The sequence below is a fragment of the Arachis hypogaea genome, chromosome 9 (genome assembly GCF_003086295.3).
Source record: "Arachis hypogaea cultivar Tifrunner chromosome 9, arahy.Tifrunner.gnm2.J5K5, whole genome shotgun sequence".
Taxonomy (NCBI): domain Eukaryota; kingdom Viridiplantae; phylum Streptophyta; class Magnoliopsida; order Fabales; family Fabaceae; genus Arachis; species Arachis hypogaea.
In genome coordinates, this window is record NC_092044.1 from 724,123 (window position 1) to 748,435 (window position 24,313).

The 24,313-nt window shown below is 33.3% G+C and overlaps 4 protein-coding genes across 9 annotated transcripts; 1 reads left to right on the plus strand and 3 right to left on the minus strand.

Annotated features, from left to right (window-relative positions):
- Window positions 1-1,899: 1,899 nt before the first annotated feature.
- On the minus strand, window positions 1,900-9,355 carry LOC112709744 (sister chromatid cohesion protein PDS5 homolog D). Of its 5 annotated transcripts, none has more exons than XR_003156527.3 (15): window positions 9,072-9,355; window positions 8,581-8,732; window positions 7,652-7,855; window positions 7,342-7,523; window positions 7,113-7,239; window positions 6,817-7,014; window positions 6,297-6,602; window positions 5,042-6,163; window positions 4,458-4,547; window positions 4,004-4,077; window positions 3,520-3,571; window positions 3,236-3,307; window positions 3,100-3,143; window positions 2,574-2,664; window positions 1,900-2,496 (listed from the first exon to the last, which is right to left on the minus strand). XR_003156527.3 is itself a non-coding variant. In XM_025761653.3 (15 exons), exons 1-15 carry the CDS (start codon window positions 9,172-9,174, stop codon window positions 2,316-2,318), a joined length of 2,982 nt encoding a protein of 993 aa, XP_025617438.1. In that variant the 5' UTR covers window positions 9,175-9,355; the 3' UTR covers window positions 1,900-2,315. The 5 variants fall into 5 exon arrangements, 1 of the variants encoding a protein (XP_025617438.1); XR_011866169.1 differs by having other exon boundaries at window positions 2,574-2,648; window positions 3,465-3,571; XR_011866170.1 differs by having other exon boundaries at window positions 3,465-3,571.
- Window positions 9,356-11,788: 2,433 nt separating this feature from the next.
- On the minus strand, window positions 11,789-13,761 carry LOC112709745 (small ribosomal subunit protein eS12). Of its 2 annotated transcripts, none has more exons than XM_025761656.2 (5): window positions 13,483-13,761; window positions 13,189-13,232; window positions 12,362-12,653; window positions 12,167-12,232; window positions 11,789-12,081 (listed from the first exon to the last, which is right to left on the minus strand). In XM_025761656.2, the coding sequence occupies exons 2-5, from the start codon at window positions 13,194-13,196 to the stop codon at window positions 12,022-12,024; spliced, it is 426 nt and encodes a 141-aa protein (XP_025617441.1). In that variant the 5' UTR covers window positions 13,197-13,232; window positions 13,483-13,761; the 3' UTR covers window positions 11,789-12,021. The 2 variants fall into 2 exon arrangements, with proteins under 2 accessions (XP_025617441.1, XP_025617442.1); XM_025761657.3 differs by having other exon boundaries at window positions 13,405-13,504.
- An 835-nt stretch (window positions 13,762-14,596) lies between these two features.
- LOC112709747 (probable CCR4-associated factor 1 homolog 7) lies at window positions 14,597-16,394 on the plus strand. Its single transcript, XM_025761661.3, has one exon. It carries the CDS (start codon window positions 15,276-15,278, stop codon window positions 16,131-16,133), a length of 858 nt encoding a protein of 285 aa, XP_025617446.1. The 5' UTR covers window positions 14,597-15,275; the 3' UTR covers window positions 16,134-16,394.
- A 1,106-nt stretch (window positions 16,395-17,500) lies between these two features.
- On the minus strand, window positions 17,501-23,157 carry LOC112709746 (factor of DNA methylation 1). The gene is made up of 8 exons (XM_025761659.3): window positions 22,764-23,157; window positions 21,443-22,330; window positions 21,044-21,225; window positions 20,092-20,181; window positions 19,350-19,637; window positions 18,848-19,072; window positions 18,373-18,613; window positions 17,501-17,784 (listed from the first exon to the last, which is right to left on the minus strand). The coding sequence occupies exons 2-7, from the start codon at window positions 22,323-22,325 to the stop codon at window positions 18,380-18,382; spliced, it is 1,902 nt and encodes a 633-aa protein (XP_025617444.1). The 5' UTR covers window positions 22,326-22,330; window positions 22,764-23,157; the 3' UTR covers window positions 17,501-17,784; window positions 18,373-18,379.
- Between the last annotated feature and the right edge of the window lie 1,156 nt (window positions 23,158-24,313).

The window sequence follows — 24,313 nt, forward strand, 5'->3', positions numbered from 1 at the left end:
AATAATAATAATAATATAAGTGTCAACAAACTATAATTTAAATAACAATTTTTTAATATTTATTTAAAAATTACGAATTTAAATTTCATCCTTAACTTAAAAAAAAATTAGTAACATAAGTATGATGGGAAAGTAACAAGTCAACCAATAAAAGAGAGACAACAACGACCGCCGTACAAAAATAGTGTTGCCTTAAATTCAAAGATTTCATTAGTGATCAGAATTCAACCTTCTTAAACATGATGATATAAGGTACAATATACATGGCGAGACTTCATTTGTAGCACATAACATTATTGTCAAAGTGTTGGTAAAGTTTAGTTTTATACAAATATGTATCACGAGATTATTTCAAAAAATCTAAGACTTCAATTCTTCTCTTGGCACTATCATTATCATTTTTAGAAACTAATGATATGATGGGTTGAATTATATTTCACCTAACACCGACACAAGTTTTATTCAATCCAAGCGAAATTGGAATTTCCTTGCATTGCATTGAAACTTTCATTATGTTTTCAAAGAATTTCTTTTCTATTTTTAAATAATGTGTATAGACACTAAAATAGATATAGTAATATCAATTTAAACAAAATTACGTGTGTTTTCAATTTATACTTATTTAATTATATAATATTAACTAGGAAGGGATTTACTCTATCAGTAAGTAAAGCTAATATGTTAATAAAAAATGTTATTTGTACATTAAAATTATTCATTAAAATTAGTTACTAATATATTTATATATATATATATATAATTTAATTTATTTTCAATGTGTATTTATATTTTAACATATATTTTATATTAGTGGCTGACTTTAGTAATTAATTTTGATATACACGTAACATAGTCGTATATTAATTCATCATCAACACACTTATTTAAACTGTAATAATCATTAGGTGTCTCAATCTAAGCATATTTAAAATTATATATACTTTAATTTTAATACACTATCAGTGTAATATAATTTTACACATATATTCAGTTATATAACACCATATTTACAAAAATAATTATCTTTTATATTAATCATATTAGTAGTTATTTAAAAAAATAAATATAATTATATAATTGTGTAAACTATTTTACACTATTAATATATCAAAATTAATATATATATAATTGATGTACTTAAAGAGTCATATGTATAATTTTTCAAAGTTGGTTGGGGAGTGGTTTGTTGTCATATGAGACCATTATGTTTGCCTTTGTAACTATAGATACCTTCCAAATTTTCAGTTTCTAATCTATAGTAGGAGTTGACTAAGGTCAAATTCCCATTTTATTTTATTTATTTATTTTAAAAGAAGATGACAATTTTACAAATGACAACCCTTACTCAAGAAAGTAATTTTTTCATCCATTATTTAAGAAACGTTTAATAATGATTATGCAAAAGATTTAATTATTCTACAAATTCCTATATTTTGAGTCATTAAACTCCTATAATATTTTTAATTTTTAATTATAACCTATATCAACTTTTAATTCATTAAACTTTCACATCAACCAATCCCTGCATAATACTACAATGTCAAACACAACAATTTATTCAATTCAATTAAAAAAGAGACACTTTACTATACAGATTGAAGTGGTATAGAGAAAGAAAATAAATTCTTTTTATAATTATTTTTTATTATTTTATTGTTATTTAAAGTGTGAATCCTACCTTTTTTCAATTTCTCTTTCATTCCATAAGAAGAGAGATCTGTAAACTTACTTCTTTACCATATAATTCACCTTAAAAAAAACTTCATTATTATTTGTCCTAGTAAGACTAGGATTAAAAAATTTTAAATAAAAAAAATCTAGCTGAAAAAATAGATCAAAATATAAATATTTCCAAACTAATTAACCTAATTAACCTTTAAGAAATAAGGCTATACTTCCTTCCAAAACAAACCCTTGAAGCATAAATTTCATGGCATGCTCAATTATCTATTAACTTAGCTATATTAGGCTCTTTGACTATTGTTGTAGCTCACCATATGTATTCTATGCCTCCTTATCCATACCTAGCTACCGACTATGGGACCCAACTATCATTGTTCACACATCACATGTGGATTGGTGGATTTCTCATAGTTGGTGCTGCTGCGCACGCAGCCATTTAGACATCATCATACTATACACATAAAAACATGTTTACATAAACCTCCCTCAAAATATGCTTAAACTATCTAGTTAGCAAGGTTAGTTCTTGAGATTGAATAAGAAGCAAAAAGAGACTTAACTTACAAATTTTACATAAACACTACATTATATCACATTAAGGCTTGTAACATTTTCTTGGCACATTTCCTACTTCAAAATTCAAGCATCTTGCGCTTCTTCCTGAGCTCAGAACCCATCTTTGATCGCTTGGCTTTTGTGTTCCCGGCAGGCGGATGGTCCGGGGCATCATCAGCCGAACTCGACTTGTCGAGTGCAGACAGAATCACTGATTTTACAGATTTCGATTTCGAGGTGCCGGCACAAGGTCTTCCCCTATTTGATCCATTAGAGTATTTCAGTAAGGATACAAATGAAGGAATGCTCCTTTTGTTAATCCCAAGTTGACTAACCTGGATTTTTTAGAGTTGACTTTTACACCCTTTGCCAACTCCAACTTTGATATTTCATTGTTGTTCATTTGTGTTCTGCACATTACGATAACTTCAACAGAATATGCTTAAGATATCAAGATTCAAATAACATAATGAAGAGATGGTAAATCAACAATAATCACAAAGCATCTAAGTTCACAAAGTCGTAGGCGCAAGAGCGCAACCGCATTATGCTAGCTTCCCTTCCGGAAACAGTATACCAGATATGAAGCACGGACACTGACACGAGATACATAGACGATACCAAGAAACAAAAACATTAAGAACATACCATATATCTATACAAATATTCTAAAATAATTAACATAAAACACAACTTATAACCAAAAGAGAAATGTAATCATGTGATACTCTAAATAAGTTTAAAAACAAGTATGAAAAATAATAAAGTGTAGCTAGAAATATGTAAAAGTATCTATGAAGTATCTTTTTTACACGACGAGTCTCTACTACAGATTCAACAGACAGACCGGATTATACTTACGTATCCGATGCCTCGGCGAGTCTCTGAAGCGCAAGTCCTTGTACCTGGTAGCATAATGTAACTATGCATGTATTAAATTGATGAAATCAAACATGTCGAAAAATAACTGAAAAAGGCACTGAAGCTTTATACACACCTCTGCAGAAGCAGCCACCCATTTCTCCTTTTTAAGGTTTAATCTTTCGGTTTCTCCATCGGTATACAAAACCTATTTAAAAGTCATAGCAACAATATAATCATGTCATCGAGCGCTAATCGCATACAAAATCTATCAATTTCAGTGAACATTCATTGAGGTTTAAAGAATAACAAGCATAGTGGATTCCAAACAAGCACATGGAAAATTGACAATGTATAAAGCTCACATCTGCAAAGAAGATGCATCAACAAAGAAAATAAGACCAATCGCAACCATCTCACCGTGTGCCTTTTTTTGACAGGATCATAAGATTCAACAACCCCCTCATAAAACCTGAAGAAAAGAATTTTATAAGAGCATCAATTATATGTATGGAAAATAAGAGAGCTTAGTGAAGAAGCTAAGACCTAGTAAGAAAAGGAATGAGATTGCACACAACAATTACACCCTACTTTTGTATAGTGTCTTCTTTTTCCATCAACAATAAACTGTATTTTTTCACTATCCATAGGAACTCCATGCCGAAGCCTTCGACAATTAATAGCATTTTTTGCTCTAAGTATTAGCATTATCCTAAATTGATAGTTCACAAGCATGGACATACTACAGCATCATAACTGTTGAGATGGAAGAGAGGATAGAGATTGCATGAATTTCATGTTTTCCCAAATTCTAACTCAAATTAACATAATTACATAGTATCTATTCAGATTCTAAAAAAACAGAAATAAAGGCCACAGTTGGTAAGAAGACTGAAATACGTACGTTTTGTCCGCTGGCCACCAGACCATGATCTTACTACCAGGCAATGGTTCGACAAGGTCAACTGTTTTCGATTCCTGAAGTAAAAAAGAATATAACAGCAATTGAAAGGAGATGAATAAGGAAACTTTGTTTTTTGTTAACACTGAAAATAAGTTTATGATTCAAACTATGATGACTAATATCATTAACTAATGGTATGGAGCCAGGAAGAAATTTTCGTTGCTGGTATTCAGCAATGTTAGTAATATAAAGGCAGTTTATATTAATTGTTGGAACTGGCACATATCCTTAACGAGTGTCGCTTTTTAAGGATCTTCCAGGACCAGGTTATGGCAAAAAAGAATATCAGGGTATAAAAGTTGAAGGAAATGGGACACCTCAAGACTTTTTAATGGAAAAAAAAAAGAAACTGAAATTTCGATTACTCCACTAGATTTCAATTACATGCATTTACCTTTCCTTTGGCATGCCTTCTTGTCAGCCTTGTTTGAGGGGTTTTTTCAACTCCATTTAATGTTTTACTTGCAAATCCTGTAATTAGCTCCTATAAAGTGGAGACAAGATGATCCCCCGAAAAGACAAAATATCTTAGGTTGGATATTATACTAGAATATTGTATTTTGTTATACAAGAATGTAAAAAAAGGCTAAGGCTATATTAGTGAAAGTCTTTATAGCTTCACTGTCACTCATTTTTTAATTAGGTCTTTATAGTTAAAAATCGTAATCGGATTAGTATATTTTATACGTGTTACATATATCTAATCAAGTGCCTATATCATAGAAGCATATCTTAACAAGATCCTTGAGTTTAAAATTTTGTAATCAAGCTCATGTAATGGTCATGGATGATAAATTACCATTTTCCTGAAAATTTTTGTACAGCATAAGATCTTGATTACGAAATTTTTACAAGAGAAGGATTTGGTTGAAAAATATTAGCATAGTATAAAGACTTTAGTCCAATATAAGATCTTACTTAAAAATGTTTAAACTGTAAGCATCACATCGAAAAAATGTTTAAAAATACTAGCAATACCTCATCAGCAGACGATTTGTCGAGATCCTTATTAGCAGTAGATTTAAGCTTCTTCCTTTTCTTAGCTTCTTTTTGGGATGGGGGTTTGTCCTCTTCTCTATTTTCCACCTCAACATTTACAGCAGACTTTTGTTTCTGATCATCTTCACAAGGAACCTTAGGTTCCATCCCAACAACTACTGATTTGGGAGCCGCAGCATTTTTCTTATCACTCTTCATAGTAAATTTGATTTTCCTAATTGAAGTATGAGGTTTTACTTCAGAATCTTTCCTTACTTTAGATTCCTTTTTCAAGTTATCATTAGGAGATTCTGAAGAATTTCCCTCGGGCTGAGGACTTGAATTGTCTTTCATTGACTTTGACAAACAATTTGGATCAACATCTTGATTCCCTGTGCTAACTTTTTTCCTTGGTCGGCCCCTTTTCCGGCGGCTTCCATCAGGAAAGTTAGGATTTGGTGAAGGAGCACTAACATCAGTATTATTATCAGTTTTTGTTTCGGAAGCTAAAACTTTATGTTCTTCACAGGTATCTTTGTGCTTCGATGGCACATTTTCCTTGCCGGAGGCAGGGTTCTCATTCGGTGAAGAATCTCGGCTAACATTGCGAGTCTTTTTGGATTGAACAGGTTGTGGAGTGTTCTCTTTTTCCAGCTGAGAAGCTTGAGCTTCGCTTGCAGTTTCAGGCTTTGACTGCATTTCATCATTTTGGGATGTATGATCCTCAGGAAGCAGAGAAACAGAGCTGCTATTACCATTCTTCTTAGATGAAGTCAGTTTTCGAGTTTTCTTTCCTGAACGAATCCAGGAATGGTCATAGCCTTCCTCAGCATTCATTAAAGAATTAGGCTTACGACCCCTCTTAATCGACCTGGTATTTGGATGAGTTTCTGTTCTTGATTCCTTAACAGCATCTAAATTTCCTGCTTCTGAATTGGCTTGTGTGTCACTACTTTTGGAGTTTTTAGTATGAGCAGGATGTGGTTTCCTTTTTGAACCGGACTCTATGATAATTTGATCATCCATGGTAGAACCATGGGCACTTATTATATTTAAATTTGTTTCTTCTATAATCTCGGCACCTCTCTCACAGGTAATATCTGGTTTGAGCCCCTTGTTCACCTGATTAAGAATAAGGTTTCATGCTTTCATTATTTAGTATTGAATTAATGTTGATTGATTAACGAATCAAGTGCTGGTAGAAAACAAAAATTCAAGAATTGAATAATTTATTGAAAAGGGAAAGGATAATTACGTCGGAGAGCTGTTCGACCGCATCTTTGGCTGCATCAATCTTAGTTGTTGTGGTTGCTGGTTGTTCTTCTGCATCAATCTGAGCTGTTACAGTTGTTGGCTGTTCTTCTGCATCAATCTGAGCTGTTACTGTTGTTGGTTGTTCTTCTGCATCAATCTGACTTGTTACCGTTGTTGGTTGTTCTTCTGCATCAATCTGACTTGTTACCGTTGTTGGTTGTTCCTCTGCATCAATCCGAGTTGTTGCCGTTGTTGCTTGTTCGTCTGCATCTTTGGGTACATCAGGCTCATTCTCGACAGCTTGAACCTGAAGCATGCAACAAAACCAATTCCAACTTCAATTTACCTCAACTTGTTGCACCAAGAGGACAAATATGAACAGTGCCAATGAGTTTCAAGCATATGCTTTTTGAGAAAGAAAATGACTCTTCTTATGTTTCCAATACATTGCATCACAAACACAGTTCATATTGTAAATTTTAGTTTATTGGGGAGTATTGCATGGAACAAGAAAGACACACCACTTCCTTATTGTATTCGTTTGAGTGATCGTGTTGGGAGGATTCAGATTCATTCTGGCAAATAGAAGTTACAATTTGCGCATACTCATTGAGAGCTCTGCCTGAGGACTCCACTGCTCTCAAAAGATAAGGCTTAAGCTTAACCGAACTGTTGGTAACTACTTTCTCTGCCAGTGTCCAAGAAGTAGGAGAAATTGTCTGGGAAAAATAAAATAAATCTCATTTGTCAAGTTAAATAAAAGAGTGAAAATAAAAAAATTATACTAGATGAAATTGACAGATTGCACTAATATTACCTGATTTTCCTTTCTTAAACTATCTAATAGAGGTCTAAGAAGGTCTGCCGAAACTTCATCACTTTCATCCAATACCAGAGTCATTATTAATTCCATGGAATCAATTACATCTTGCAGATGGTTCGACCTTTAAATTAAGCAAACAATATCTTGAGTTAGTAATAATCCAATTGCAAAGGAACCCTTAAAGGTGTGACAGGAATAGGTTGTGAAGGTTCTAACATCTAACCTTACAATTCTCAAGAAATGTTGAAACATCTCAATAATCAAGTTATCACACTCAAGGTCCAGCATGACCAAGCATAGTCTGATCTTTGCGACATTATCGAGTATCGAGAGCACCTTTTCATAATAATGGCCAGATATATCAGATAATTTATCGAAAGCTGCCACCATTAAGTTGAATATTTCCTGCTCACACGAAAAGGAAAGATTTCGTGTGGTTACAAAAAAAGTCTTGATATAGTTTATAGTATTCAGCATGCCTGAGTTGTTTGAATGAAAAATGACAATTGCATCAGACTAAAATCAATCAGTACCTTCATCTGTTCATCGTCGTAAGGGGTATCCGGGGCTGTAATTCTTGTAATCTCAGCAATGCAAGATGTAACCGAAATCTTAACATCCTCATCTGTGTGCCTTAGAAGTTCATCAGAAATCAATGCTTTCATGGAAGGTACAAGTGCTTCCTGCATTGGCTCACTTGGTAATTGATTGACTGTTGATAGTATCAGGTCCAGATTCTGAATGTTACAAAGCCAAAAACCAATAATGAAATCAGTTTACATGGCAATGGAACACTTTTTGTGATGGTGTTGTCTAAATTTGTTCTGAACTTGGGAAAAAAATCATTGTGATCAATGACTATATTCCGAATTCGCATCATTACTCGAATCCACTTGGTTTTTCCAACAAGCCTAAATTAAACCTTTGCTATTAAGCATCTACATTTCGGTTCATAGTGAGTCATTTGAAATCTCAAAGTTCAAACATTGAACCTCCAAAGGAGTTTTCCAAGATGGAAGTTTCCCTCTATTCATAATGAGATAAAAATGCAAAAAAGAATTTTGGAAGAAGAAAACACCCAGTTTGGGTTAACCCATTACAGATTAACCCCATCAAATCCTAAGGGCAAATGCTAGTTAAATAAAAACCAATCATACTAATTATGATTTTCAATTTCTTCTGTAAACTATCAAGAATTTGCATGTTCTAATCCTTTTGATGTTAGAACTCCCAAACACACACACACACACACAAAATGTTCAAATTGTGAGCAAGACAGAGATAATTACAACAAAAACAAGAACTCACACCAGAAACTAAAATTCCAATCAACAAGCAATCATTCAGCTGAACAAGGAATCCATGATCAATTAAGAAAACAAAATAAAACTCATGACACAAAAACCAACCAGAAACAGAACCATATATAGATATTTCAGGAAAAGGGAAGAGAAGACATTACATCAAGCAGTTCAAGAAGCTCATCAACAGGAACATTGCATCTGAGAAGCTTCCTCCCAACATGTTTAAGCTTCATCAGAGTATCACTCTCACCCAGATTTTCAGTCTCATTAGTGGATGCCATTCTCTTTGTGATCACAAAACACAAAGTCACTGAAAAACAGTAACTGGGGTGGTCAAAATTTATAGCCCTAAGCTATCAAATCAAATTAACACAGCTCAGGGGTTTGTAGCAAAGTGTTTGACATGCAATCGAAAACAAAAAACACAAACACAAACACGTAAACATAACAAGCAAAAAAGAAACAGTTTTTGATTCCGCCCATGTCTTCATATGTGTTTAGAGTTTCTGGGTTTGAAATCCCATAAACTACAGTTTACAAGGATTTGAAAAAAAAAAAAAACAAACTTTTTATTGTGGTTAGTGGTTACTTCAAAAAAAAATCAATAAAAGGGTCATTTTCTTTTCGTATATAAATCCATAATTGCAACCTTTTAATGCTTTTATTGAATCTCTTTTTGGGGGGTAATTGACTATTGAGGCTAGTGATGACTGGTGAGTTGATGAACCATGAAAGTCTTGAACTTGAACCATGGTTTGGTCATTATCATGGAATTACAACTTTGCCCTTATTGTTAGTTTCAACACCTGTTGAGCATAACAGTTGCTTTTAGTTGATGCAATCTGTTGTGCTGACACAACTACAATTTTGGAACTAATGTGTGCAACATGGATTGGTTTTGTCTTTTGTGCAATGATTCAAACTCAAAATATGAAGAAATTGTTACATTTTAGCTTCAGAAAACACTTCTGAGGATATGATGCAACTATGTATCATTGATAGGCAAATGCAGAAGGGTAAATATGTCAATGAACATAAGCTTTTGCTAGTGAAAAATCACAAGTATTCTTTTATCCAAAGTAATTTTGTTTGAGTTAGATAGGATCAATCGTACTTCAAAGTTCTAGATTCTAATAGGACTTTAACCTGAAACTTTTAGTTAAACTAGGAGTCACAATCGTTGATTAACTGAACTGTGCTTGCAAGTAGGGATGGCAGCGGGGTAGAGTGGGGCGGAGACGGGTATGTCTTTTTGCTCCCTGTTTTTGTCTCTAAATTTGTTTTTCATTCTCGCTCGATATTCGTCCAAAAAATTAGGGGTGTACGCGATTCGGATCGGGTATGGTTAAAAATTTGATTTGATCCGTATAATTTCTATCAGATCGGATTGAATATAATATCCGTATTTTTTACTTTCGGATCGGATATCAAATATATCCGTATAATTAAATCATCTCTTTTTAATCATATTTTTATATAAAAAATTCAATAAAAATATTTCTTTCACATTTTTAAACTTATTTATTCCTAAAATATTTTTAATCAAATTTTTTTAAATAATAAAAATAAAATAATACAATATATGAATAATAATTACTAACTAAAATATACAAACAAGTAAATATAATACCAAACATATATATATTTATTTATTTTTAATTATTATTGTGCGGATCTGCAGATGTAGAGCAGATATCCGCGATCCGATCCGTAAAGGGTGCGGATCGGATGATCCGATCCGATCAATGTGCGGATCAGATCGTATCCGCAATTTTCGGATCGGATGCAGATATTTATCGCGGATCTGCATATACGATCCGATGTATGAACACCCCTAAAAAAAATGTTGTTTCCTATCTTTATTTTCGTAGGACCCCATTTATTTAGGAATTTCATTTTCTGTCTCTTTATATTAATAATTTATATTAAAATTCTAATAAAAAATTTAAAAAATCATAATATTATTATAACATATAAATAGAGTATTATTCAAGATTAAAGGTAAAAAAATATAAAATAATACATTATACTCATGGAGAAAAAAGACTGGAAATATAAGACAGTACAATGTTAGTGTTATAGAAAGAAAAAAAGACATTTTTTAAATTAGCATTAGGTTTTTTAATATATATTATATAAAATAACTAAAAAATCTACATTAAAAATAAATTATTAAAAATTTTTAAATAAATTTAATAATTCGATATTAGCAGGGACGGGACGGAAATTCCCGCTTGAATTCCTGCATATGTTTTGGGAGAATTTTATCCATCATCATTCCCGTAAAAAAAATTTTCGTCTTTGTATCTCCATTTGGAATAGCTCTTATAAGGATTCCAAGTTTCAAAAACTTTTGCCATCCCTACTTGCAAGTGTCAATAAACAGGATGATAAAAACTACCAAATTTTCTGAATTAACATTGTGATGAAATAACATTGTACAAATCAAAAAGAGAAATATTTTATAGAAAAGAAAAATTACGAGCATTTTATAGACAATATTTAGATTTGATAACAAGAAGTTGTTAGTCAACTTATTAGTTATAATAATAAATAACTAATAATTTGTGTATGAAACTTAATAGTTGTTTCAATTTTTTAAGTTGTAATTCAATTCTTAAGACTTCCAATATAAATTTTATTTTATGTTATCAGTTAATACTTATATTGTTATTATAATTTAACACTTTAATAGTTTAATTCTACCAATACAAGTAGTAAGTAAGAACAACATAAAAAACAATTTTAATTGCAATGTCAAGATTAATCTCAGCCTAAATTTTTCTTCACCAAAAGAAAAATAATACAACATATGTTACAATGTTACATTACATTATATGTATTGTTTGGGCTATCGATCGTCTATATAAGCTTTTTTACATTATGTGTATATAATATTTTTTGTAAATAATAATTATTAATCATAAAGGTTAAAACAGATACAACCATAACTTCATATGCATAGATATTTTCAATTCAAAATAAAAATGACCATATGCTTATGAGACCAGGGTTGGAGTGTGAGACCACCCACACGACACCAACTAGATTGGGCGTCCAATTAACACTATCATTCACATACATGAAGGGGAAAAAAACAAAAAGAATTAAGAACATCTATATAAAAGAAATTTATCAGGACTAGCAGGTGATTCGGAATTAATAAAGAATTCAATACCGATTTAGTGATTTGCTTTTGTTTTTGCTTTATATACCTTACAATTTGGAAACATTGACAGTTCATTACGTACTTGTTGAGTGACTGAAAATAACTTTAGACTACAAAAATATCGTTCAATCTAAGTGTTAAAAATTAGTCTATCCAAAACTTAGTACCGTAGGCGAAAAAAAAAGGACATTATAAAATTATATTTTTAAAGGATTACCCTCTAATATTAATTTCCCTTGATCGATTCATTAACTGCAAGTGCAAAAGAAGTATGTAAATAAATTAAAAGTAAAAGCAATGGGTAATGCAACATAGTCAAACTTAAATAATCAAAACCCCTAAAATAGATACTCCAGCTACATTGCAAAATTCATTATCATGAAACAAGTCCCAAATGAAGCCAAACACAAAACTATGTATCATGTGCAACTCATTGAGCTTTCACATGCTGAAGGACAACGTTATAAGCTTCATGTTCCTCGCCAAAGTCCTGCGGAGATTATAGACAAACAATTATTAAATCAAAGCAAACCCAAACATGATATCAAACATTGAAATTTCTATGATGTTCATACCTTCACAACAACACAAGAGCAGCCAGTCACCTTCCTGGCTTTTCCTTCTGAATCAATCTTGCACAACTGCATGGAGGACCAACAGAATTAATCAAGAGAAGACTTGAAAAGAGTGTAGAAAAATAAAAGAACTGACAGAATTTAGTGTTGTACAAAATAATGAAAGTAAAACAATTTTGCATCGGTGACACTTACACCAGCCCACTCTCCAAGGGTCTTTGCACTTGGAACTGTCAGCAGGCTAACATTGTGCTCAGCACAAAGGGCCTTGACAAGTTTGACATAGTCAGGTTGGTCGCAGTCCTCTGCGAGAACAACAAGCTGTGCGGTGCGCTTCTCAATAACCTTGGCACCCTCATGAAGGCCACGTGCAAGACCACCATAAGCAAGTGACTTCCTGAGCACAAGCTGTAAGGCAGTCATAATATCCATTGGCTCACCAATGGCGGGAGCCACTGGCTCGGCTGCCACAACTGGGGCTTCCTCACTGCAAATAAAAAATACCATAAGAATGGGTATAAGCAGTATAATTACTATGTTGCTCAAGAAATACAAAATCTACAACCTACAACTATCATCAATAAACATCAAACTACATAAGACTAGCATAATAATGTGGGGATTTCAAGACAATTCTCTATAAGGGATCTAGCTAAATTGATAGAACTACAGAATCATGAAACTTAATGATAAAAAAAACCCTTAACTACGTAAATTCTTAATTTGAACCAAATAACTATGCTTCCTTGTTAATGCAATCATTATAATGTAATGCATATAATCGTCAAAATATCCGGAGATCTTTCAAGCCAATTCACTAAGTTGGATTGACAGAAATACAGTGATAATAACATAATGAATACCTAGTTCATCCTATATTCAATATTGACAATGTAATTCGTAAGCGAAACAAAATTATTATAGCTATTTTCCTAAACGAATCTGTAGTCCTATAAAATCATGTCATAACGAATAATCATACTTTTTATTTTGAAAAATTGAAAGTAAAAAGTAGAACATACCCTGACATCTTTGATGATAGCTAAAAAGAACAAGCTCTCCTTCACTGCACAGAAGGGGAAAAAAAAAGACAAACACAATATACAGTAAATCAGATCTCGTGCTATGAAGCATCATTCAGAAACTCAAAATAGAAAATAACAAATATATTTTGGTAATTTCGGTATTAACATTGAAACTAGAAGCAAGTGAATCGAACCCTAGCAAAAAGCTCATACCAAAAAAAGAAACTACAGAACAGAATGCGAATGAGAGAGAGAAAGAGAGAGAGAGAGAGGGAGAGAGAAGAGGAATACATATAAGACGATGAAGCCGCCGAAAAGGGTCGCAGAGAGTGTGAGATAACTTAACGAGGCATAGAGCAGAGAGAAGGGTTCTTATATTCCAAAAACCCTAATCACTCACTACTCTTATTTTATTTTTAACTACTGGGCTGTGTTGGGCCTATTATTGGGCTTTTACATTCTACAATTTGGACTTTAATATGCATCGGCCCAACAAAACCTTGTCTCGTGTTTTTTCCAAATTCATTCATTAACAAGGCCCAAAAATAAATGTTTGGTGATCTGAACGGTGAGATGTAAAGCCACGAAGGTCCAATACATATATGGACCACTCAAAAATGAATTTTACATGTACTAATTTGGAAAACATAGGTCATGCATAGGATTTGGTAAGTAATTTTCAAATTCGAGCTTGAATAACGAATAATTAAAGACTGTGGTATAAAAATGAAATAGGATATTGTTGTTGTTTGTACTTATGCCTTCAATCGATGAAATTCAACATTTTGTACTAAAAAACAAAGTGACAAAAAACATATAAGTGAAAAATTAATCAATGGATGGTCAATAGTATTCCAATTCTTAAATGGAATATTTGATGTCGTTGTAAGCCTTAGGTCAAACTTTTTCATAATAGGTTATTACTTTATTATTGCAAAGATAAATGCATGAGGTGGATGTTCTAAAATTCCTCTTTGTATGAACTATGAAATGTCGACGTCAATGAGAAAAAGGGGGAGGAGAAGAGATTTGTTATGAAATGTGAATAAAATAGTAGAATTTAATCCTAAGTTTTGTTCACAAGGTCATAAAAGGAACTTTACTATGCAAATATCTTTTCTCCAACTTGCCTGTAACAACCAAAGAACATATAAATATCTCTATTTTCTTAAAATAAAATGCACAAAACCAATCTTTTTGCACATAAAATAACATTCATAATTGTCAAAACTAATAAATTTATTATTAGTTAAAAATATATTATTAAATTATTAAACTAAAAATAATTGTCAAAACTAATAAATTTTAATTACTTTCTAATATTTTTTTATATTATTTTATTTGTTGTAGCTTTCTAGTTTCTAGTGGTAAAGAAGAAACACGAGAAGAGAAGGAGAGCAAAACAGCGTGTTCAACTTGAAAACCTCATACCACAACTAGTGATTACTGAACGAGCAAGGCCCCATTTTCTCTCCTAACTTTCTTTTTCCTTCTGTCCACATTTTCGTTTTCTCAGGAAACAAACAAAACAGATTCTTCCCCCATTATAATACTTCCACCAAAATAATAAATAAAAATTAACAAAATTAACTAAACTACTGAAAAGCCAAAAACAATTTTTATTAAAAAAAAAAAAAGCGATCCCACCACTAAAATTGATCAAAGTATCCTTCCCCTACCCTTATCTCTTCTCATAAATTCAAACCTAAGCAATCAAAAATCCAAAAAAGAAAAAAAGAAACCCTAGAACGGGGAGAGATTTCACCATCCAACAAATCTCTTCCTTCTTAATCTTCCCTCCTTCCCCGAATTCCTTCCACCTATTATTCTCACACACACACAAAATTCCCAATTTCCCCTCTTTCAATTTTCCCTAAAAATCCCCCAATTTTTCAATCATTTCTCCCAAATTTTCCCCCAATTCCGAAACCACAATCCAGAGAAAACAAAAGATTGAAAATTGAAAACCTATTCGCAAATCGGAAGAAGAAAAATCCATTCAAGCTAACCTTGCCGCTCCTGCCGTCAAATATCCCAAATCTTTGTTTCATGCCCAATTCCTCCGCCGCAGCCGCCACCATCCGATGCCGCTTCTTCCGAAGAGCGAGACAATCCAGATCCGGGAGGTTTGGGACTCTAATCTTGAAGAAGAATTCGCCCTAATCCGCGACATCGTCGATGACTACCCTTACGTGGCAATGGACACAGAGTTCCCCGGAATCGTTCTCCGCCCCGTCGGAAACTTCAAGAACAGCCACGACTACCATTACCAAACCCTAAAGGACAACGTGGACATGCTCAAACTCATCCAATTAGGTCTCACATTCTCCGATGAATTCGGCAACCTTCCCGCCACCGATGCCTCCGGCGAAGACCAGCGCAGCTGCATATGGCAGTTCAACTTCCGGGAATTCAACGTCAACGAGGACGTTTTCGCGAACGACTCAATCGAGCTTCTTCGCCAGAGCGGAATCGATTTCAGCAAGAACAACCGAGACGGCATTGACGCTCGTCGTTTCGGTGAGCTTCTAATGTCTTCTGGAATAGTCCTAAACGACGCCATTCACTGGGTTACGTTCCACAGCGGTTACGATTTCGGTTACCTCTTGAAGCTTCTCACGTGCCAGAACCTTCCAGAAACACAAGCTGGTTTCTTTAATTTGATCAACATGTATTTCCCTAGGGTTTATGATATTAAGCATTTGATGAAGTTTTGCAATTCATTGCACGGTGGTTTGAATAAGCTTGCGGAGTTGTTGGAGGTTGAGAGGGTTGGGATTTGCCACCAGGCCGGTTCCGATAGCTTGCTTACGTCAAGCACTTTTCTGAAGCTGAAGGAGAATTTCTTCAGTGGGTCGCTGGAGAAGTATGCCGGTGTTTTGTTTGGGTTGGGCAACGACGGCGGCAGTGGCGGTTATAGCTCTAATTCTTATGTTCATTGAGAGGGATTAGGAAGAAAAAAAAATTGAAAAATTTAAGAAAAGAAGGAAATGGAAGAGTGAGAGATTAAGGTTAGAGTGAGGTAAAGAAGAAAAGAGGGAATGTGAAAGGAAAAGTGTTAAGAATCAAGGTTAAGGTTTAGAGAAGATGTTAATTTTTGTTTGTGATTGAGGATATGTGTGTATATGTTACTACTTCCAACAACTTAACATCTTGTGTTGTAGAAAAACTTTTGCAATTAATAAGTGGTGTTGTTATGGATATATATACCTTTGGTTTTTTAACTTGTTATTTCTCTACCTTTTGATTAGTTTGATTCATCTTTCATGTTTACTAGCTGAGATCTATTAAGTTTTTTACCCAAGCTCCATAAGAATAGGTGAGCTCAAGTTTGATTTACCTTACCTTGATTAAATGGATACTTAGAACTCTTTTCTGTTAGTTGCTCTGCTGGTGTATTACTGAAAACCAACTTGATCTTTTCCTTTTAGTTTGTTTCTGTTTTCAAGGTGTAAGAAATTATGCTACATTTCGTATGATGATTTATTGTTAATTGACTTCAATTGGATAACGGTTATTGGTGTATATCTTAGTCATAAGGATAATTGGTGGATATTTGTTGAAGAGTTTGCATTTGACAAGAACCGCAGGTAAGGCAATGTTTGATGGTTGGAATCACTCCTTTCTGGTTCTATTGCTTGAGATTTCAAACCTCGGAAAGGTTCATAGTAACACAAGTTTGTTATGGATGCCTTATATTAATATTCTCTCTTCCTTTTTTTTGGTGAGAATTATTCTCTTTTCTACTCGTTATAAAGTATAAACTATATGTTTGATAAAGAAGTCAGTGCATTGGTTTGCACTATTATCTTATGTTTTATGGTTCAAGTCAACCCTTGGTTGCAAGGGTTTCCATTACATAGCATTTTGCTGGATTGGTCTTTATACATTATTAACTGGGTTGGTAAAGTAGAAGTGTAGAACTGGTGTGATCCCTCTTGGGTGATCATCTTGCTGTCAAGTCAATTTTTCTGATGACGACTGTTTTCAATATTAAGTTTTTAAGATTCATCTGCAGAATAGAAAAAAGGATGGAAATAATGGGACATTAGAGATGAACATTTGGCATTGGTTTAGAAAACTAAAAAACTCGTCGCCGTAAATAATCTGTCCTTTTAATTTTTAGCAATACAGAAATTAGTTTAGAAAATTTCCAAGAAATGGACAATTTTGTGTCCTCGATATCTGTATCTTTTTTCTGGCGACAACTACCAATTTCTACCCAAGAGATAGAGTGTCTCGCCAATTTTAGAAGAAAATCACAACTTGATGCTCTGTTGATGTTGGTTTCAATACAGTCCCAGCTATCTCTGCTAAAACAAGGCGATGGACTTTTGATTTTTCGCATCATTTTGGAATTCTATTTGTCTACACTTTCATAAAATAAGACCGATAAGAAAAGAAAAGAATACAGTGCCTCCAGGATAGTACCGAGTGAAGTCTATAAATAAAGTTTATCAGATACAAATGTAAAATCCATCGTTGGTAACACTTGTATCAACTTATACGTCCAGTTCTTTTTTCCTTATTGCAAGCACAAAGGCATAAATTCACAAGCTCTTGATATATCATTGATTTCTCAGCTGCCTTACCCTGAAATTTCAAGATTATACATTTGTTCAGAACTGAAACATATTAATGGCAGTGACAAATTTCAAATGCAATGGCCAATAATCATTTTGTTTTACTTCAGAATTTTTTTGTTTGAAATAAACCAAAGGCATATTGATGCAGAGATGGAATATATGACAGTAACATTCAACATATGGAACAAAGCTTAGGGAATAGGGTTTGTTTCTGTATATAACTCTATCAGGGTCACCAACTCAACCAAGTTACAGGCTTGGTCACCTCAAATAAAAACTTTCGGATAGAAAGATCCTTCAAATTTAGTAATGCTTCATGTTATTGAATCAGAAAAAAGCTCATTATAGTATAGCTTAAAAAACGTTCAAATAGACCAAATTAAAACATAATTCCATCAACAAAATCACTTTCAAGATTCAACACACCGACACTGGTAAGAGTCTAAAAATTGGTATATGCACATATAGATGACACCACTTCTTATCCATCCATTCTCTTTCTAAATTCCATAACATGGGAAATCATGAATTGCATTTAAAAACTTAAAAACATAAATTAACCATGCAAACGCAGCTAGAAGTCCGGAAAACTAACCTTTGGTTTATGTTCTCTTGCGCTTAAGATGCTTGATATGATTAACTACAATGTAGCTGATCACCTCCTTTAAGGTAGCCTTCCTTTTTTCCTTGAAGTTCCATAGCTCCTTAACAATATATCTACCGCTTGGATTGTACTCATTGAGTTCTTTGAAGGAAGTAATAACAGCTGCATATACCTCATCTCCCCATTCCTGCTTGAGACTTTTTAACTTCTCATCATCCTCATTCAGAATTTCCTGTATCAATACAACATCATTTGGTATGTACATGGGCTAGAAAGATGCTGACACTACAATACAGGACATTTACAAATGGCATGCCATGTCCATAACTTAGTGAATATGACACTGACAAGAAAGCAACATATAGAAATAACCCTCTCAATTGGCCCATCCAATTGAATTTCATGAATATGATATGAACACACAAAGCATGTCTTGATAGTATATTTTGAGGACTTGAGGACATGCCTGTGGATTATCATCAACTGTGATCACTTTGAATGGATGCCAGTTCGAATCTTTCAAGTTCTCCTGCCACAAAGAGCAAAGCTCCATACCCTTTGTCTGAGCTTCTTCTTCACGAATACCTTTTTGTTTCATGAAGACATTGAGAAAAGGCTTCTCATCAAGTTCTCCCATTTTCTTGATCCCAATATTAGTTCGTGAAGAAGAATTCAGAATATCTTCTAACCCCTAAAATAAAAGACAGAAAAAACCTTAGTCTCCACAATCTACCCAGGTCACATTTACAGAATATCTAAAGAGATTTCAAACAGAAAGGGGAAGAAAAACTTCTTGCAAATAGCTTATCATGACTAGATGCAAGCATAGTAGTAGATACTTGGTTAGCTTCAAGAATCCCTGAAGAGTTAGTCAGCTTTAAGAAAAAGCACTAAATGTATAAATCATGTTGCAAGTAAATTTCTAGATGGGCAAAATATTGCTAGAGGGTAAGTAGATAAGATCATACATTTATCAATGCTTTACGAGCTTGTTGCAGCTCATCATTGCTCTGGCGCTCCTTGATAATGAGTGTTTGGTTCATGGACTCCATACTGTCCAAATTTTCTACTTTCTCTTGCAATTCATCACTCATTTCCTTCATCTTTTTCTGAATTGCTGCATCATCTGCATCTCCAAGATGCCTCATGACCTGCAACTTCCCTTTTAACTCTTCAATATCCATTTCCAACTTCTGTTTGGCATCTAGTTGTTTTTTCAACAGAAGTATCTTATTCAATGCCTCCTCTTTCTCTCTCTGGAAAATTTGAGAACCGCATCAACAAAAGGGCATTCACAATTTAGGGTCTGTTTGGGAAGCTTCAAAAGTAACTTTTTTTAGTTTTTGACTTATAAAAAGTAGTAATATTAATGTCTGGTGCAATTTTCAAAACTAAATTGCTATTTTCTAAGAAGCTATTTAGAAGCTTATAGAAAAGTTAAAAAAAATAACTTCTCTCATAATTATATTACTTTTTATCACATTTCTATAAAATAAGCACTTTTAGAGTTAAAAACCCAAACACAAAATAACTTATTTATAAGCTACTTTTAATATAATCATTTGCTGTTTAAACTATTTTGTCAAAAGGAGCTTTAATTAAGTTGTTTGCCCAAACTGGGCCTTAGTAGAATAAAATACTCGGCAATTAACAAAATATGCAACAATGTCTTTCATCTTTTCATAACCAAGGCACAATAAAGAAGGAAACCTTTTGCTCCTCAACAAGTGTGTAAACTTTCTCATCAGCTATCTTCTGCTCCTTTGATGCCATCATAAGTGATTCATTCCTCAAATCTTTCTAGAAGGACAAAGAGATTACATTAGAATCCTGTAACAGACATTATAAATGCTGGTGCTTTGGAGTAAAATGGCACAAAGATGAAAACAACAGAAATTGAGACATCAGATCATGCATCTTATGGGAATTGTTTACAGAAGGAGAACAATCCTGTTTGAAAAGATTAATATTTGGCTGTACTCTCATCAATGTTTAATACTTCACGTAACAAATGAATATGAATATACCAATGCTTTTTACTAAACTCGAACTAAGCAAATGGTGCCAGCTCACTGGACCAGCTGATCCTTAGACTGATATTACTGGATCAGCATCTAGCCCAAGATGATCAGACCTACCTAAAGGTCAAAGTAGGACAGACTAAAAACATATTTTTAAAGAAATACTGGAGCTTGATAGTTGTGTTACAATTACTCAATTAGTATCTTCACTATGGATCTATCCAACTATTTTTATTCCTAACTAGAATCCAAGGAAATTCTAGTTTTATGAACTTGGTCACTGGGGTGCCTCCTCAACTCAACTCAAATACTAAAGGAAATAAAAAACAAAGACTCTCTCTTTTCATATAGTCAGCCAAAACAGAGATATTACAGATTCTGAACAAAAGCTGCAATTTGGCAATCTCTGCTTAAGGTCCAATCACAAATGGTGGAGGACCACAATCACATGAATAAGGTTCATTACCAAATAAAATACTCAACCAAAATCAATAGAAACCAATAATATTAGTAAGAGATCAAAGAAAAAAACAAACAATGAACTTTTGCAAGGATAATTATCAATAATTGAGGAAGACCCAACCAACAAGAACAAGCTTTGCCCCAAACAACTAATAGCCTAAAAAAGTCATATATAGTACCTTCTTCTTTTCCTCTTCGAGTTTCTGCCTCTCTTGATCAGTCAGTACCTCACGTTTGTTTAGATCTCTGCTCCAGGAATCTAGCTTTCGTTTTTTTGCCTCCAACTCACTGCTCAACTTTTCTTGTTCTTCCAATATCCTCCTTACCTCAATCCGGGCAAGACGTTGCATTTTCCTTGATTCTATCAAAGAAATGGGACAATTTTGTAATATTAACCTTCAATGCAGTTTTGTTTTTGTGTTCATTAACATACACCGATGTATTCCGCATAATAATAATAATAATAATAATAATAATAATAATAATAATAATAATAATGAGACAACGTGCCAAACACATTAATTAACGTGCAAACAGGAAAGAATTAATTAGATGCTACAGATAGAATGTAGTAACACCTTCAACAAAAGCATTGTGAAGTTGGTCTTTCTCCACAAGCATCCTGCTCAAGGACAAATTCTTCTCATTGAATTTGTATACCATTTTGTTGATGTTTTCATTTGTAATATCAAGCTCATTGGCCAGGTTTGCCACAATACTATTTCTGCTTTCAGATGCTTCTTGAACAATATCTGAAACTGTCCTCAACCTTCCTTTATTGCGTAGGTAATCCCCTATCAGTCCTTCACAACCATAATCATCTTCCCGTGCTACCCATCCATAAATGTTTGTGTCTGCTTGCAACTTGTTTGAACTCCAATCCTTTTTACCACGACGTGCAGTTTCAAATGATTTCTCAAATGCACTTGCATTCATGAAACCATTCCAGTCATTATTGAAGTCCACTACAGCTTGAGAAACCGTATCACCTTCATTCAAGAATATTTGAACATTTAATGGTCTGTATTTTGCAAATTCCTTCAACCAATATCCAGAATCCTGTGCTTTACTCTTTATGTTAACAAGAATACCCGTCCAGGGCCAAACATACAACTCATCTTGCTGCGGAGGTTGATTGACAGCTTGAGGTGCAGGTGGACGCTGGACTTCGTCTGCCTCGCTGGCTAGCTCATTGTCCATGTACTTCCACAGAGCAAGGTGGTTCGCCTTCTGTTTCGCACTTCTGTTAGCAGAACCCTTAGCCACGCCTGATGCGTGTTGGTACAATTCCTTGTATTTATACTCTTGTTTCTTCTTCCCAGCACAGAAAGGACATCTAAGAGTCCCATTTAAGGCTTTAACCTTGTACTTTCCACTCCTTATCTGTTCATATGGTTTCTCTGAATAGTCGTCAATCTCAGACTCACTAATATCCGATTCATCCTCAGAGCTGTAGTCCATTGGAGCTGTGCATAATTTTACACAACATTTAGTTCAGGACATAAACTTCAAGTAAAATTTCCTCCAGAAATCATCAAAATAAGGAAGGAAAAAAATTTGTATAAACTACCATAAGAATAATTTCTCATTCAAAATGTTGCTAACAGGAATAACTGTACAACAATGTAAACATAAAAACATAGAGTTCTATTGAAACAAAATTTCACATCGCAAATGCACAAGCATAATGTCACAAATTGAGTTTCCCGCATTGTAAAATTAATACATAATTATATATATAAATTACGTCAACGGATAGCATATGAAGATATTATGCATCAATTCGCAGTGATAATAGCACATGCATGCACGAATAGAATCACGGAAATTGAGAGTGTGGAAACAAATTAAGAAGAAAACCAAAATTGAGAAAAGAGAAAAAGACAAATTGGAACTAACCACTCAGTCACTGTTGACACTAGCGATGTGGAAGAAGACTACAACCACCGCCACGGCCACCACCACCACCGGCGTTAACGTGAAGATCAACGAGAAGAGAAGAGTGAAAGGATACGAATTACGAAATGATTTGACTTGAAAATGAGAGAAGAAATTGAAGAGTGAGTGAAACCCTAGTGGCCAGTGTAGTGTACTGTATAGTAGATGACTCGTGAACTCTTTCTCTTAATTGCATCCCATAACCCTGAAGTTACTTCATATGCATTTTAAACCCCTTTATTCTTGAAATATGTGAAATCATCTTCCTTTAAAAAAATTTTTGAATATTGATATGACCTTTGGACTTTTCTAAATTTGCATTCTTCGATATTATAACTTGTTTCAGTGTTCGTTTAGTTTTAGATATGGTAGGAAATTATTTTTAATATCTAAAAGAATTGGATACATTTATTTTATTATAAAAATTTCTGTAATTAGATTTTAAATTTCTAAAATAATTCCAATATTAATATCAAGGAATGTACTAATAATTTTATATTTAATTTTTACTACCAATATCAAATACCTATTCTTTTAGATGTGAATAAAATTTTATATTTTATGCAAGAGAATATTCTTAGAAATCTTAGTAATGAACAAAACTAGAATTAAATATTTTAATCTAGTTAAAATTTCACAGACATTGAGCTAAGCTAACTGAACAGATTTTGAATACCAAGATATTCTATTTACAGGACAATGATTTGATGGATGACGAGTGAAATGACTGTTGTGTTTTTTTTTTTTTGGTCAGAAATAACTGTTGTTTTTTTTATCAAGGAAACTGGTAGGGAGTTGTCAAGTTAAGTTTAATCCACAAATTTGTCCAAATTAAAAGTAAGTCCATTGATCAGATATGGGCCTCGAGAAACAAAAAAATGAAATAAATGGGTTTTTAAAATTGTTTTGAATTTTTTTTCCTCCAGGTCAGTTTCACGTGCTGAAATATTTGGCTTCATCACTTTGGCATTGGCCTAAGAACTATGAAGACACTTTGTTGAGTTACTCTGTCTACATGTCGGATACCTACATTTTAGATACAATACTTACAGACACTCGTTTAACACGTGTGTCTGCTGTGTTCAAATCGTGTCTTAATAAAAGATAAAAACAAATTTTCGGACACATTTAGATACACCTAAATATTATTACGTATCAGCGTCTCCGGTCTTATTCATAATATATATTATTAAAATAAATTTAAATATAGTATATATTATTATTTATTAAAACAAAAAATATTTTAAATACTTGATATAATTAAAATAAGACATTAAAAATAATTTAAAAAATTAATTTATATTTTAATATTTATAAAATATTAAAATATCATTACGGTTTGTCTAAAAAATATTTTATATTTTATATATATATGTGTGTTTTATATCATATAAAATTTTAAAATTTGCATATCGACATGTCTCATATCGTATCGTATCCCGTGTTTTATCGTATCCGTGTCCGTGTCCGTGACCGTGTCCGTCTCAGTGTTGGTGCACTGTCGGTGCATC

What these genes read in the sequence shown, in the direction of transcription:
- LOC112709745 (XM_025761656.2), bottom strand. An exon ending in CCCTTGGAGAGTGGGCTGGT is followed by an intron (nt 12,233 to 12,361) that starts GTAAGTGTCACC and finishes TCCTCCATGCAG; the next exon opens with TTGTGCAAGATTGATTCAGA. An exon ending in GCTCTTGTGTTGTTGTGAAG is followed by an intron (nt 12,082 to 12,166) that starts GTATGAACATCA and finishes TAATCTCCGCAG; the next exon opens with GACTTTGGCGAGGAACATGA.
- LOC112709746 (XM_025761659.3), bottom strand. Translation starts at nt 22,325, where the DNA reads ATGGACTACAGCTCTGAGGATGAATCGGATATTAGTGAGTCTGAGATT. An exon ending in TCGAAGAGGAAAAGAAGAAG is followed by an intron (nt 20,182 to 21,043) that starts GTACTATATATG and finishes TTGTCCTTCTAG; the next exon opens with AAAGATTTGAGGAATGAATC. An exon ending in CTCGTAAAGCATTGATAAAT is followed by an intron (nt 19,073 to 19,349) that starts GTATGATCTTAT and finishes CTTTTATTTTAG; the next exon opens with GGGTTAGAAGATATTCTGAA.
- LOC112709747 (XM_025761661.3), top strand. Translation starts at nt 15,276, where the DNA reads ATGCCGCTTCTTCCGAAGAGCGAGACAATCCAGATCCGGGAGGTTTGG.
- LOC112709744 (XM_025761653.3), bottom strand. Translation starts at nt 9,174, where the DNA reads ATGGTTCAAGTTCAAGACTTTCATGGTTCATCAACTCACCAGTCATCA. An exon ending in CATTTCTTGAGAATTGTAAG is followed by an intron (nt 7,240 to 7,341) that starts GTTAGATGTTAG and finishes CTTAATTTAAAG; the next exon opens with GTCGAACCATCTGCAAGATG. An exon ending in CTCGCCGAGGCATCGGATAC is followed by an intron (nt 2,649 to 3,099) that starts GTAAGTATAATC and finishes CGTAATGTGCAG; the next exon opens with AACACAAATGAACAACAATG.